Raw genomic sequence first — 15385 nt, 5'->3', positions numbered from 1 at the left:
TTGTTCATTTTTAAGTAATTCCTTCGGGGGTATCTAAGCATCTGTAGAATATGGAGTACACCTCTCCTATCATCCTCAGTTTAAGGCATTTAATTACATTTGGAACCAACTATAAACATCACTTTCAGAGTCATGTTCGAATTTAAAGGGTGTTCATTGAGAAGTGTCTATTGTGGTGGCTCTGTCTTTCCTTCCTAGGGCATTTCCTGAGTCTCTGCACTGCTGACATAGTTCCTTATGAAGTAATCTTTCTCTGCCTCCTTGCAATGGCTCTCGCCAAATAGTACCATACTGGCTTTTCTTTGGGGGTGTGAAGACCTTGTGTTCCTTTCTCCAGATCAGCAGAGATATGCCTCAAGGAAATCGAACCACCATCTCTGAGTTCCTCCTTCTGGGACTCTCCAACCAGGCTGAGCAGCAGAAGCTCCTCTTTGTGCTTTTCCTGGGTATGTACCTGGTCACTGTGGTTGGGAATGGGCTCATCATTCTGGCCATCGGCTTGGATTCTTGCCTTCACACCCCCATGTATCTCTTCCTTGCCAATCTGTCCTTTGCGGATATTTCCTCCATATCCACCTCAGTCCCCAAAATGCTGATGAATATTCAGACCAAGACTCAATCCATCTCCTATGGGAGCTGCATTACACAGATGTACTTTTCTATTGTCTTTGTTGTTATTGACAATTTCCTCTTGGGAGTCATGGCCTATGACCGTTTTGTGGCTATCTGCCATCCTCTGAACTATGTGACCATCATGCAACCCAGGCTCTGCGTTTTGCTCACAGTCATTCCGTGGGTCCTCAGTAACACTGTTGCCCTAACACACACCCTTCTGCTCCTCCCACTGCTCTTCTGTGACAGCAACAGTCTCCCACACTTCTTCTGCGACTTGGCTCCTCTGCTCAAACTGTCCTGCTCAGACTCAAGGATCAATGAACTCGTGTTGTTTTTCCTGGGCTCATCAGTTGTCACCTTCCCCTCTGCCCTCATCTTCTTCTCCTACGTCTGCATTGTCAGGGTTGTCTTGAGAATCTCATCCACAGAGGGAAAGCGGAAAGCTTTCTCTACCTGCGGTTCTCACCTGACAGTTGTATTACTCTTCTACGGGACCATTGTAGGGGTTTACTTCTTCCCCTCATCCACTCACCCCGATGACGGAGATAAGATTGGTGCAGTGCTATTCACTGTGGTGACACCCATGATGAACCCCTTCATCTATAGCCTGAGGAACAAGGACATGAAAGGTGCCCTAAGAAAGCTCATCAGTAGGAAACGGTTTCTCCCTCTGATGTGCTAGACATCTGAATTCTTTTCATCCACATAACCAGAAGGATGATTCTGCCCAGAGTTCATGGCATAGATGCGATGATTCAGCTTTAGATCTGCCTCCTGTTCTAATCTCTGAGGGATTGGGGCTTTTCCACATAGCTCTGGTCTTGGAAATGAGGCCCTAACCCCCTTGGTAAGTCACAAGCATAACGCACACCTTGATTCTAATCTACGTTACTACAAACTTGGATGCAAATTGTTTATACCTCAGACAATAACAAGTGCAGACAGTACCTACAATCTAGCTCTTACAGCTCTGAAGACAGTTATTACTAATTCATTTATTCAATCTAGATCTCTCTAGGTCAACTGTGCTCAAAATTTGTTTTGCCCAAACTACTATTCAGTGAGATGTTCATAGGAGGGTCCCACGTCCAAATAATTTGGGGCAACTCTGAGCTCAGCGAAGCAAAATGTCTTCACTAGACAACTTCTCAGAGCCTTTGGCATAGTATAAATCTCCAGGAAGGAAGGTAGTAGGGTATACTCTCAAAACTCAATTCTCAAAATTCAACTTATTCAATCACATGTAACCAAATTCATCACAAAGTAGTTCATGGGACTAGTGTGCAAAACACATTTGGGGAAATGCATTCAATGAAAAATCGGAAATCATATGTGTAGAAGACATGAGTTCTAGCCTTGACTCTTCCCTGAGTTGTTATGAGACTTAAGGCAGGTCAGCTCACTTTCTTCAGCCTATTTTCTCATCCATAAAATAAGGCCTTTGGTTCCAGTTGTTTCTAACTGAGGGTATACATCAGAATTACCTAGAGGAACTTGTTTAAAATGCACTTTCTCAGACTCTGCGGTGCCTTCCCTGCCTGACCAGCGGCGGTGGTCTTGGGTTCAGCTTGGCAATTAAATTCACAAGATACACCAAACGTCAAGCTTTAAGAAAGCTTTAAGTGAGGGTAGAGGACAGCCACACAATACACCTAATGACATCACGGTATAGGTCTCCTGATTCCAAGGCACATCTTCTAAATATCCCAGTCATTCCATATTTGGAATGTGCATGCTCATGAGAAAGAGCACTCAGTGGGTGGGGACCACCTCAGTTCAGGAAAACTTCAGCTCTGGGTTTCCTTAGGCATTATGCCCTGCTTCTTGACAGTCCCCTTAAAAGTATGTGACTACCCCTTTTCTGGTGCAGCTACATCTCAGCAAATATAAGTTGCTCATCAATTACAGACTCCTCCATAACCAATTTTAACAAACAGATAAAAGTGGTCAAGCAGCTTCAAAGCCATTTTAGCAGGGCTGTCCTGCATCTTGGATCCAGCGTACACCTAGACAGTTCTAGAACTCATTGCTAGGGGGATTAAACCAAGGGTCAAATCTCAGACTTCCTTGAGGCTGAGAAAGGCTACAAGACAAGTTTTACTGCTTTCCTTCCAAACCCCAACCTGCATCCACTAACCCAGACTCCAGTGAAGGAATCAGGCTCTTGTATTCTAGAAACACCCTTCAGGGGACCTAAAGAATTACTGAACCACATGAACTCTGAGTTCTGCTCCAGCTTTGGGATTTCCGTGAATCTGGATGCTGACTGGTTGATGAAGATGTCTGCTGGAGATGTCTGTCGGACCTCCATCTTAAATATACTGTACAGCTCCCCAGAAGAGCGTGTTCTTTTTCTCTGTCCAAATCCTTTTTCAAAATATTTTCAGCTCTGGAGCAAATTATTACTAGTTATTTAATCTGATCCCCTAACAATTGCACTGTAGTGTAAGAAGATTTGGTTCTAAATCCTGGCTTTTCAAGATGTTGTGATTCACCTGTATGATCCAAGGAAAATTATTTAATCTATTTAAGCTGTTTGTGGCTAAATGGACATGTACGTCAGGCAACTGCCAAGGTTGTTAGTATATCGTAGACCCTCGGGGAAAAAAAAAATTCTCTTTTTGTGACTGTCCCCTGGCTCCCAACCCCAATCTACCTGCCCCACCAAACTACGTTTATTTGTCCCCAATCTAGTAAGATTCTTTTCTTCTCTAAACTTGTAAAAATCCAACCTCTTTAAGAAGAAATATATAATCAGCCACCCGCCTTTCTCTCTGGTATCTCTTAAACTTTTATGCTTCATTTGCGTCTTCATTATAAATTTAAAATCCACTTGCTTTTATATGAGTTACCAAACTCGCCTCCTAGTCCTCCTTCCTCAAATACCTCAAAATCCACCCGGGTCCACCCACAGCTCCAACACGAATCCTGTTTTCACTATTCCACGGGGAGCAGTACAGAGTCCTAGATTTGTAATCAAGAGACTTGGAGTCTGCAGCTAACTCATTGTGTGACAAGCCATGTTACCAAACCCAGTTCCTTTTCCTGTAATATAACAATTGGTCTGATATGAACAAAGAAGGTTTTATAACAGCATTATCACGAAAACCCATTTAGGTAAAATAGCATATGCAGGAAGAGAGTCAACAGAATATTAACGGTGGTTGCTTCAGATCGTATTTTCCAAAAACAATCGCAAGAATATTTCCACCCCACATGCTCTTGAAGAACTTTGCCATTTCTTCATCAAGAGATGGAGTCTGGGGGCGCCTGGGTGGCTCAGTCGGTTAAGCGTCTGCCTTCAGCTCAGGTCATGATCCCAGGGTCCGGATCGAGCCCCACATTGGGTTCTCTGCTCAGCAGGGAGCCTGCTTCTCCCTCTCCCTCTGTCTGCCACGCTCCCTGCTTGTGGTCTCTCTCATTCTGTCAAATAAATAAATAAAATCTTAAAAAAAAAGAGAGAGAGAGAGAGATGGAGTCTGTGTCCCTCTCTTTGAACCTGGAGGGTTGTAGGGCTGCTTTGGCTAATAGGGTACCCCACAAGTGGTGCTGATAATTTCCAAGACTCTTAGAAAAGCCAGTAGAGCCCCCACCTGGCACCTTCTCGGGACATGCAGCCCTGGAGCCCTGAATTCCCCTGTAAAAAGTCCCGCTACTCTGAAGCCGCCATGCTGGAGAGGCCATGTGGAGAGGCCACAGAGAGTCAGAGAGAGACGCCCGAGGAGCTCTAACTATTCCAGCCTTTGAGTCTCTAGGTCGCTTCCGTCAGTCTCCACCATGGGAGTAAGAGAACATTCTGCTGATCCAGTGTCAGCTCAGGTGTCAGCACTAGAGACCCTAAGTGAAAACTGCCTGGCTGAGTCCTGTCAACTCCTGGAACTGTAAGAGGTAACAATAAAATCCCTGGGCTTGTTTTCCAAGTCCCTACATTTTGGGCTGGTTTGTTCTACAACACAATGTAACCCAAATAGTGGTTTTTATTTCATAAAATGGAGGGATTTATATAATGCTCTGTTATTGCTTTAACATTTTTTGGTGACTGTCACTTTAGGAAGAAAAAGATTTTTTTATTTTAAGGAAGATAAACTCTCTTGCCTATTACACCATCATGCTTAACATGGTTCCAGAATCTTCTCAGTTACGTAAACATCCACTGGGCAGGTCTGTAATTTTCTCTCTTTATTCTGGTTTCTTCTAGCCCATATGTGATAGAATAAGAACCAGCAGGGTTAGATCCAGGTCATTTGGTTTGAATTGGTCATCATCCCTGTGGGCTGGTTCTCCATGACCTCCAGCTCCTAGGTTCCAAAGGAGACCGTATCCATTCTAAGACACAGCTCCATCCTCAGTGAGTAACGGGGAAGCTGATTTGGCTAGAGATGGACTTGTATGCAAGTTGGGAGTTTACTTGAGGAAGTGAATTAGGGTTAAGTTTAAGACACAAAAGGCTATCGATTAAGAAAATAGAGAACCACAGGGACGCCTGGGTGGCTCAGTCGTTAAGTGTCTGCCTTTGGCTCGGGTCATGGTCCCAGGATCCTGGGATCGAGCCCCGCATCGGGCTCCCTGCTCAGGGGGGGCCTGCTTCTCCCTCTCCCACTCCCCCTGCTTGTGTTCCCTCTCTCGCTGTCTCTTTCTCTGTCAAATAAATAAAATCTTTTTTAAAAAAAGAAAGAAAGAAAATAGAGAACCACAGACTTTTATGAGAGCCCTGACAAGTTTTCACAGAGGAGAGGCATACCTCTGGACCTGGATGCTTGAATTCCCCTAAAGGATTCTTGTATTTGTCATCTCGACAAATATCTACAATAAGCCTTCTATTTACCAGGCTCTGACTCCAGCTCTGGGACTACAAGGATGCATGGTTCACGGTCCGTGCCTTCAGTGTACTCACAAACCAGAGGAACTGACACAAACACAATTTTAAGTGATTTGTAAGACTGGATAAGCAAAGACAATATTTAGTCAATAATTGATGTCATTAGCTTTAGAATACATAAAGATTTCGTGCAAAGCACAGTCAACTGAACTTTATGCTATTCTTGTGCCCTTGTGTTAGCCATGCCTGAGAAGAGCCTACCTGTGGCCTTCAGAATAAAATAACAGAAACCCCTGCCATCTAAGCCTAGGTAACACAAATGCAAGAGAAACGCCTAGAAAAATAAACTGAAGAAAAAGCCACACATTGGGTAGGCATGGCTTGTAAAACCTAATACATAAAGTGTCTGCAAATATGCATTCATTTATTTATGAAACAAATATTTTTTTGAGTACCTAGTGAGAGTCAAAAAGAAACTATAACAGGGGCGCCTGGGTGGCTCAGTTGGTTGAGCGACTGCCTTTGGCGCAGGTCATGATCCTGGAGTCCTGGGATCGAGTCCCGCATCGGGCTCCCCGCTCGGCGGGGAGTCTGCCTCTCCCGCTGACCCTCCCCCCTCTCATGCTCTCTCCCTCATTCTCTCTCTCAAATAAATAAAATCTTTTAAAAGAAAATAGGACAGCGCCCTTGCTTTCCTGCCTTCTCCTTCACACAGAAGGAGACAGACAAGGAATGTATGAATAAATAAAAAATGGCCGTAATCTGAGGTCTCAAGAAGGCCTGTGATAAGAAATGGAGCAGCGTCAGAGGATATGGTGACCCGGCATGGACTAGCTATTTGAGGTGGAGAGGTGCAGGGGTCTCAGAAGGCCTTACTTGGATATTTGAACAGAGAACTGACTAAGAGAGTGAGCCATGAGAAGATCTGGGTAAACACAGTCCAGGAAAAGGGAAGAGCAGGTGAAAGATGTCTCTGCAGGAACAGGGGGGGTGCCCTCACGGAACAGTGAGCCGGGGGGTGGGGGGACTATGGAGAACGAAGGAAGTAAATATAGTCCTCTTGGTAGCTCAGGACCCAACCTGGCTGAATCTTTCAGACCATGGCAAAGACTCTGAATTTTATCTCAGTGTTTGATCCATGGAACTGGGTGAAACTGCCGAGGGGTGAGTACACAGAGAGAGAAAGACCTATGACCAAGCCCTGCGTGACTCGAACATTTAGAAGTAAGGACCCAGCACAGAAGTTAAGGAGCTGAAGCAGGGACATAGGAAACCAGAATAAAGTAGTATCAGGAAGACCGAGGAAGAAAGTGAAAATTCTTCCAAAAAAAAAAAGAGATCAGCTGTTTCAAATACCACAGGAGCCAAACCATCAGCCCTTCGATCTTCCTTTATGATCTCTCATCACCCGGGGGCAAACATCATCCCCAGCAACCTCTCCACCAGTCCTGCATCCTTAGAGTCCGATCTGCATGGAAACTGCTTCCCGCAGAACATGTTTCCCAGAAGATGAAAACATCTCAAATTTCTTCTTTGCTCCATTTTCCTTCCATTGCTTATGCCTATCTCTCTAATCTCCTTTTAATAGAGGAACTTTGATGACTCAGAAGTACTCTCTCCTTTTAAAGCTAGCATAAGGCTTTAGGCAATACCATCTGTGATCTTTTTAACCAACCAAGAATGTGCAGGAACTTCTTCTACTTTTTTTTCTGATAATAAAAGCAATACTATACCGTAACCAAGTACAGTTTATCCTAAAAATACAGTAATTGTCTAACCTTCCAAAAGCAATCAATGTAATCTACCCTATTAATAAGCACAAAATAAAACTATATGATCATCCTAGTGGATACAGAAAAATCTTCTGACAAAATAAAAAATCCATTCCTGATTAAAAAAAAAAAAGAAACAACTCTCAACAAACTAGGAATCAAAGGGAACTCCCTTAAACTGATAAAGGGCATTCTGTGAAAAACCTACAGAGTGACTGGTGAAAGACTGACACATTTCTGCTATGATCAAGAGCAGGAGGGTGCCTGGGTGGCTCAGTCGGTTAAGCGTCTGCCTTTGGCTCAGGTCATGATCCCGGGGTCTTGGGACTAAGTCCCTCATCGGGCTCCCTGCTCCCTCTGCCTGCTTCTCCCCCTGCTCATGTGCACTCTCTCTCTCTCTCTCAAAAATAAACCATCTTTAGGGCGCCTGGGTGGGACAGTTGGTTAAGCGACTGCCTTCGGCTCAGGTCATGATCCTGGAGTCCCGGGATCGAGTCCCGCATCGGGCTTCCTGCTCAGCAGGGAGTCTGCTTCTCCCTCTGACCCTCTTCCCTCTCGTGCTTTCTATCTCTCATTCTCTCTCTGAAATAAATAAACAAAATCTTTTAAAAAAATAAACCATCTTTAAAAAAAAAACAGGACAGGAACGTACAATCTCATTACTTTTATTCAACACTGTATTGGAAAAGAAGTGAGGCAGGCAGAGAAAGACAAATACCGTAGGATCTCACTTGTATGTGGAATCTAAAAAAACCAAACTCACAGGAACAGAGGTCAGATTTGACATATGACAGATGGATAGATAGATAGATAGATGATAGATAATACAACAAAATAATTAAATCTATATTAAATGTTACTAAACGATAAGAAATAACAATGAATCAGTGTTTGGAAAGGAACCTTGACTTCTTAGGCAATCACTGAAGATTGAAAAGGAAAACATGAAGGCAAGGTTGATGACTGCTTGGAGACACCGTACTGATGAACTACTTACTGGAGGAAGCGACAGAAATCCAGATGCTTCTGAAATGATTTGCATCTGAGAATTGGAGCCTGGGAGGGACAGAAGGGAGGATGCCCAAGGGGGACGTGATTTGCGAGCATACCCTTTGGAGTGAGAGAGACTTGGGATCAGGTACTCCCTGGTCGGCCACTTTCTTGCTGCAGAATTTGAACAAGTTGTATCACCTGTTTGGGTTTTATATCTTCCTTTTGCTTAATGAGATCAATCAGAATGACTTTCCATTCAACTTGGTAGGACGAAAGTAAGTCATTCACGTAAAGCTTTTAGCATCGTGCCTAGCAGTAATTTAAGTGTGTATTTAAGTGTATGTGACTTTAAGAGGCAAGTTAAAAAATTTTAGTGAACTCCACTTCTGGAGTTTTCTGGACCCAAGGCTAATCTCAGCCCAGGAGAGACTGTTCCAGACAGCACTGAAATGAAGAGGCCCGCAGATGCCCACTGGGCTGTGAACCCTGGGACAATCACCGTAGTCACACTAATTAATGTTTATAGAACTTCACCCAGAACCTTCCCATTGCCTTATGTACTGAGTTGCGGTGAGAATAACCGTGATACACTAAAACCTGGCCCAGAGTAAATGTTCGATAAGTTTTATTTAACAGTTGCGAAAGCCAACTGACAGGCCCTCACTAATCCGAAGCCATACAGCTAAGAAGTGAAAGCCCGGACGCTTTGGTGCCAAATCCTGGCTCTTCTGCAACACGATGCTTCTGTTCCTTGCCACGGAAGCTGATGTGTCAGAGGAACATTTGCATGGCAGTTAATATTTGAAAAACGGCCCCCAAGATGCACTCTGTGGAGTTGCTTTACTCCATTCTAAGTGATTTGTGAAAAAACACGAACAAAGACTGATGTGGAAACTCAAATCTCTTGGCTCCCAGGGGAATTCCACCCCCCCCCCCATATCTTTTCCTAAACATGCCCACCCAACTCTTTTAAAAAGTTTTGTCCTGGGGCGCCTGGGTGGCTCAGTCATTAAGTGTCTGCCTTCGGCTCAGGTCATGATCCCAGGGTCCTGGGATCGAGCCCTGCATTGGGCTCCCTGCTCGGCGGGAAGCCTGCTTCTCCCTCTCCCACTTCCCCTGCTTGTGTTCCCTCTCTCGCTGTGTCTCTCACTGTCAAATAAATAAAATCTTTAAAAAAATAAAAGTTTTGTCCTATCGGTCCTTACAATGGAAATTCCTAAGGCTCAGAAGCTGCCATTTATTTAACCTACACACCTCATTTGCTCACACACAATTATGGGTGTGCACACACATATACACACACAGACACCTGTTGTCACATTACTCAATACTAGCACATCAGGGCTATAAAATAAATGGAAGGCAGCTATGCTCACCACTATACCACCAACGCAGGCGTTAGGGCTATAAAATAAATGGGACGACTGCCTGCAACCTCTACAGATTGGACTTTTATCTTTTCTTCTCCAGATAAAAGGAAAAGTAAATGTGCAACAACAATAAATTCCAGATTGAGAGACTGAATAGAATGGGCAAGAGATCATAGCAGCAGACCATGTGTATGGCAATTAGGAGCTCAGGCTCCACTGGGGTGGAAGCCCCCTCGACCACTTACTTGCTGCCCTTGGGAAAATTGCTCAGCCTCTCTGAATCTCTGGTGCCTCATCTCCCTACAAAGCAGGAGTAATCGTGGAACACGCCTCCCCGTGTTGTGGTGAGAGATAAATCAGATCATTCCTCTAGCACACATCACACAATTCCTGGAAGTTGATAACTGTCTGATGAATGTTAGTTACTGTCTATAATTTATTATTATTATTAGCCAAAAACCACAGAAGCAGTAAGAAGGAAATAATGAAAGAATAAATGATGGGATTTGGAAAATCCCTTTGGATCAAAACAGTAGTGGCATTTGTAGATAACTTCTGGAATTTCCAAATATTTTTACTTCACCCATCAAGTATTTGTTGTGCGAGGCAATGTACAGCATTCAACAGATATTAGCAAATAAGACAGACATGGTCCCTGCTCGTTCATGCGTTGGATCCTCAAAAATCTAGTCCTATAAATAGGTAAACCAACTTGGCAGATAAAAAAACAAACAAACAAACAAACAAACAAAAAACTGAGGACTGAGGAAGTTGGAACATAAAGGTAGACCCTGGAACCTGAGATTGATGTATTTATTCAACAAACACTTAATTGGGTGCCTGTCATGCTCTAGGTGCTTGGCTAGGCACTGAACACACAGAAATGACTCTCACAGATAAGAATGCTTTGTCTCATGTAGTTTACTTTCTAGTTGTGAGATTTAGAACATCAGATGGTGACAAGTATTACATAGAAAAATAAATCAGAGGGGCACCTGGGTGGCTCAGTCGTTAAGCATCTGCCTTCAGCTCAGGTCATGATCCCAGGGCCCTGGGATCCAGCCCTGCATCAGGCTCCCTGCTCCGCGGGAAGCCTGCTTTTCCCTTTCCCACTCCCCCTGCTTGTGTTCCCTCTCTCGCTGTGTCTCTCTCTGTCAAATAAATAAATAAAATCTTAAAAAAAAAAAAGACTAATAAATCAGAAAGTGGAGGTAGGAAGTTCAGGTGCAATTTTAAGTACGGTTGCCTGGGAAAGTCTCCCCAAGTAGGTGATATCTGAGGACAGACAGAGAGGACAGAGACACTAAGGAAAGATGTATTTGGCAAAAGTCCATCTAGGGCCTTCCAGAAGACTTTGACCTGTGCAGGGCTTTCATAAGCGCCTCCTTTACCTCCTTATTCCTCAGGCTATAGATGAAGGGGTTCAGCATGGGGGTCACCACCGTGCAGAGCATGGACACCACCGGATCCTCCTGTGAGGACTGGCCAGAGTTATCTCCGAGGTACATGAAGATGAGGGTGCCGCAGAAGAGGGACACAGCCGTGAGGTGCGAGGCGCAGGCGGAGAAGGTCTTGGTCCGGTCCCCCCGCGGAGCGGATCTGCAGGATGGCCCTGATGATAAAGAGGTAGGACACCAAGATCACCACCTTGCAGGCAGGGATCACGAAGATGGCAAACACAGTGATGACCACCTCCTGGGTGTCGCTGTCCCCACAGGTCAGCTTTAACAGAGGGGGGAGGTCACAGAAAATAAAGTCGATCTCATTGTCCCCACAGAAGGAGAGGGTGAAGGCTGTGACCGTGCGAACAGAGGCGCTGGAGAGACCAGCGCCGTAAGCCCCGGCCACCAAGCCCCAGCGGGCCTTCTCGGTCATGATGGTGACATAGAGCAGGGGCCGGCACACGGCCAAGCAGCGGTCATAGGCCCTGAGGGCCAGGAGGTAGCAGTCGATGGAAGCGAAGAAGGTGAAGAGGAAGAACTGCGCGGCGCAGCGGGTGTAGGACAGCGCGGCCCCGCGCTCCAGCAGCGCGGCCAGCATCTGCGGCACGACGGCCGACGAGTAGCACATGTCCACGAAGGAGAGGTGGCCGAGGAAGAAGTACATCGGGCTGTGCAGGCGGCCATCCACGCGGATCAGGAGGACCATCCCCGCGTTCCCCAGCAGAGTGAGTAGATAGAAGCTCAAAAACACCAAGAAGAGAGGAAGCCCCCACTCGGGGTGCTCGCTGAACGCAGTGAGGAAGAACTCGGTCACTACGGTGCCGTTCCTCCCGGCCATGCGTCCGGCCGGTCGCCAGCGTGGACTGCCAGGAGCCAGGTGCGGGGGTCCTGAAGACAAGTGCAAGTCACTTCAAGTAAGAAATCTTTAACTAGGGTGTCTGAGGGGAGGCACAGGACTTGAACAAATTTTGCAGGCTAAGTGGAAATGGACAAATGCAGAGCTCACTATAAGATCAGATAAAAGGTGGGGCACCCGGTGGCTCCGTGGGTTAGGCATCCAACTCTTGATTTCCGCTCAAGTCATGATCTCAGCTGCCGGAGATGAGCCCCGCATCCTCTCTGCGCTGGGGGTGGAGTCAGCTCTAGATTCCCTAGCTCCCTCTGCCCCTCCCCCACCTCTCTTCCTCTCTTAAAAAAAAAAAAGATTAAAAGTGATGAATGCGTCTATTACACTAAGAATGGACAGCAAGTGATTCTCTGACTTACAAGTCAGCTGTTGTATTTGCATCTCTGTCCCAATTAGCTGTTTGATCTTACACAAGGCACTTAACCTCTCTGAACCTCAATTCTTCTTCTGCCAGAGGGGCATCATTAATATCTGCCCTACTTACCAGATAAGGCTAATGGACAGATTAAAACAGATGCAAAAGTTCATTGGAAAGCTAAAAACACTCCATGTATATATGGTGGCTATTTAAAATTTTAAATGAATGTTTTAAGGAAGGAAAATCTATATTCTACGAACAAAGGAGCATGAACGCCCCCCCCAAAAAAGCCCATTAGCAATCAGCAATAGGCTCTGCTTGTAGGAATATTTTTATTCTCAATCTAAAAACAAGCATGTTTAACAAATAGCTATTATCCTAATTAGAGTGTGCTGGCTTACTTACTGGTTTTTCGTTTGTTGTTTTTTGTAAGTACTAGCAATAACCTTGGAATCAAAACAACAATCATAAGCTCCTTTCAGCACCTAACAAAACTCAATAAGCACTGTTTGGTTGCTCTCACTGTCCTGGAAAACAGCAGCAGTTTAATAATAGACAGCATCCAAATTTGAAAGCAGAACTATTTCGGCAGTCTGGTGTCTTAAGTGCTGTTGGAGGAATCTTGGATAATGGATTTGGAGTCCTTATAGGGTTCTAAAACAGGGATGTAAAGGAGAACTTTGATTCCATTTGATTACCTGATGTACCAGCAGCCAGGCCAATATCGAGCAGATCCATTAGGGAAAATAATAAAGAAAAGAAATTACATCTGGAAGCCAGGGGCTGGGCATGGACCACCCTCACCTGAATTTCTCTTTGCTAGTGCCTTCCTCCTTCGTGTAGGTTTCCTCGGCCGGCAACCTGCCGATCCAGAGGAGACCTGTGTTCTAGTTCACCCACACAAGATGTGCAACCCTAGGCAAGTCCCTTTTCCTCTCTGGACTTCAATTACCTTGTCTTTGTTCCCTTTCAATAAACAACAATACAGCGTGAGTCCATAATCATCACAACCTGGGTGAGGTGAGGTGAAGTGGCTTCCAGACCTAGAGGTCCCTCTCTTTCTTCTCACCTTTGACAAAATAATAGATCCCTGACTCTAGAGCTTCCTGGGACTCTGTCAGACTCAGACAGCGTAGCAGGGCTAGGGGACCAGCCTGAGCTTCAGATCCAGCCCTAGACCTTGCTGGTGGGGCTTCCTGTATTCACTGCCCCAGCATCATGCCTGAATTGGTCCCTGAGGCGAGTCTCCAGGGAGAGGCAATTTATCTTCATGTGACTTCTAATGAGGTGTCTAATATCTTTGAGGATTTCTTTCTAATTTCCAGCTCCAAAAGCTCCGTCTCACATCCTGCCGTCTCTCAACAGCACCCGATGGGGCTGGTTCCTGGCTTGCCTCGTTCCTGCCTTATGCCAAAAGCAATGAGCTTTTTTTGAAGGTTTCCTGTATCTCAGTTGGGAATTTTGTCAAGGGTTTTGCCCACTGCCACTCTAGCCAGCTCTGACCTGATCCCAAAAGGAGACTGTTTGGTAAGCACAAGCTTTTGCTCCCCGTCGCCAAGATACGCTGGAATTGGTAACTCCAATAGTTCACTGTTTGACAGAAACAGAATTGTGCAAATGGGGTCATGAGACAGATTGTCAGAGAGGCAGGTGTGCATGAGTTCTGAACAGACTTCTACCAGGCAAACTGAGTAAATTCTTTATGGTGATCTATCTCTCCTCCAGAGAACTAGTTCTCAAACTGGTTCTCCTGATGCATAAGAATTGCCCAGGGAATTTATTTAAAACGTGAATACTATCATCCCACCTCCAGAAAATCTGATACAGTGTCTCTGCCGTGGGGCACAGACATCTACCTTGTTAACAGGCATCCCAGGTGGTTCCAGGGAGGAAAATAGGTTTACTATTCTCACAGGTTTGAAAATCACTACACGCTGTATCTTCCATGTGGAAAATCATATTGCAGAGCAGCATATTAAATGATCCATGAGTTCCTATAATTAAGAAACCTTGCCAAGGAGGGGCGCTTGGGCGGCTCATTCGGTTAAGCGTTGGACTCTTGGTTTTGGCTCAGGTCATGGTCTTGTGGGTCATGGGATTGGCGCAGCGTTGGGCTCTGTGCTCCGCGGGGAGTCTGCTTGTCCCCCCTCCCTCTGCCCCTCCCCTGTGCTCACACATGCATTCTCTTTCTCTCTGAAATGAATAAATAAATCTTAAAAAAAAAGAAACCTTACCAACATTCTTAACCCACCGTTTCCCAAAAATATTTGACCACAGAACCTCTTTTTCACTGAGAGCAGATTAGCACCCTGCAGAATTCAAGTTCCCAGGGATGGATGCACCTTAGGCAGCACACCTCTGTAAAAACTCAGCAGTTGACCAAATGCCAGACAGCAAAACCATAATCATTCCAAGGATTTCAAGATGACTCATCATCTTGAAATCTGGCTCCTTTAAGTCTCTGCAGACTGGCTGCCCCAAGAGCAATGGCTCCTACTGTGAAAGGCATTGGAAGGGGGTCAGGTGGGGAAAAGCATCCCTCCAGACAGATCCCTCAGGAGCTTTTTAAAAAAGACTTCTTCAGATCTGAAGAGGGTCCAGTGGCTGAGCTCCTACAGTTCTGCTTCAAAAATAACAGTGACTCCACCTCCCTATTTCCCCAGGAGAAATAGGCTGCTGAGACCATCAGAACCCTACTTTCAGGAAGCTATGGTAGAATTTTAAACCACTATCAGATAATTAGTAAGACAATTCAGTCATTATGAGGCCAGCCCCAGAAAGATAGCAGAATGGACCTCAAAGAGTATAGACCAAAATCTCACATTTGTCAGTATTGGGGCCTATACAATACAGTAAAGGAAGATTAGAGGTCTGTTGCTGAGAACTGCAGATCTGACCAACTTTGTCTCCTAGTTTAGAGATTCAGGGCCTGGTGGCAGCTGAGCCAAAATGTGAAAGGGAAATCCAATAAAATAATAATAGCAAAGACCACGTAAGTGGTTTACCAAACGCCAGTTGACTCTTCTAAAATGATAGAAGAAGATGATGATGATAGGTAGATGATAGATAGATAGATGTATTAGCTAATTAAATCCATGCAACAACCCTA

The 15385-nt window shown here is 45.1% G+C and overlaps 2 protein-coding genes across 2 annotated transcripts; one reads left to right on the top strand and one right to left on the bottom strand.

Annotated features, from left to right (window-relative positions):
• The first annotated feature begins 316 nt into the window (after positions 1–316).
• On the top strand, positions 317–1297 carry LOC113913544 (olfactory receptor 1S1-like). Its single transcript, XM_027577855.1, has one exon. The coding sequence runs from the start codon at positions 350–352 to the stop codon at positions 1295–1297; it is 948 nt and encodes a 315-aa protein (XP_027433656.1). The 5' UTR covers positions 317–349.
• A 9606-nt stretch (positions 1298–10903) lies between these two features.
• Positions 10904–11849, bottom strand: LOC113915056 (olfactory receptor 9Q2-like). The gene is given in 2 exon segments (XM_035723047.1): positions 10904–11149; positions 11151–11849. Coding segments are annotated over 2 exon segments (945 nt in total).
• Positions 11850–15385: the final 3536 nt, after the last annotated feature.

The sequence above is a fragment of the Zalophus californianus genome, chromosome 11, assembly GCF_009762305.2.
Source record: "Zalophus californianus isolate mZalCal1 chromosome 11, mZalCal1.pri.v2, whole genome shotgun sequence".
Lineage (NCBI taxonomy): Eukaryota > Metazoa > Chordata > Mammalia > Carnivora > Otariidae > Zalophus > Zalophus californianus.
This window is presented reverse-complemented; position numbering and strand designations above follow the sequence as displayed.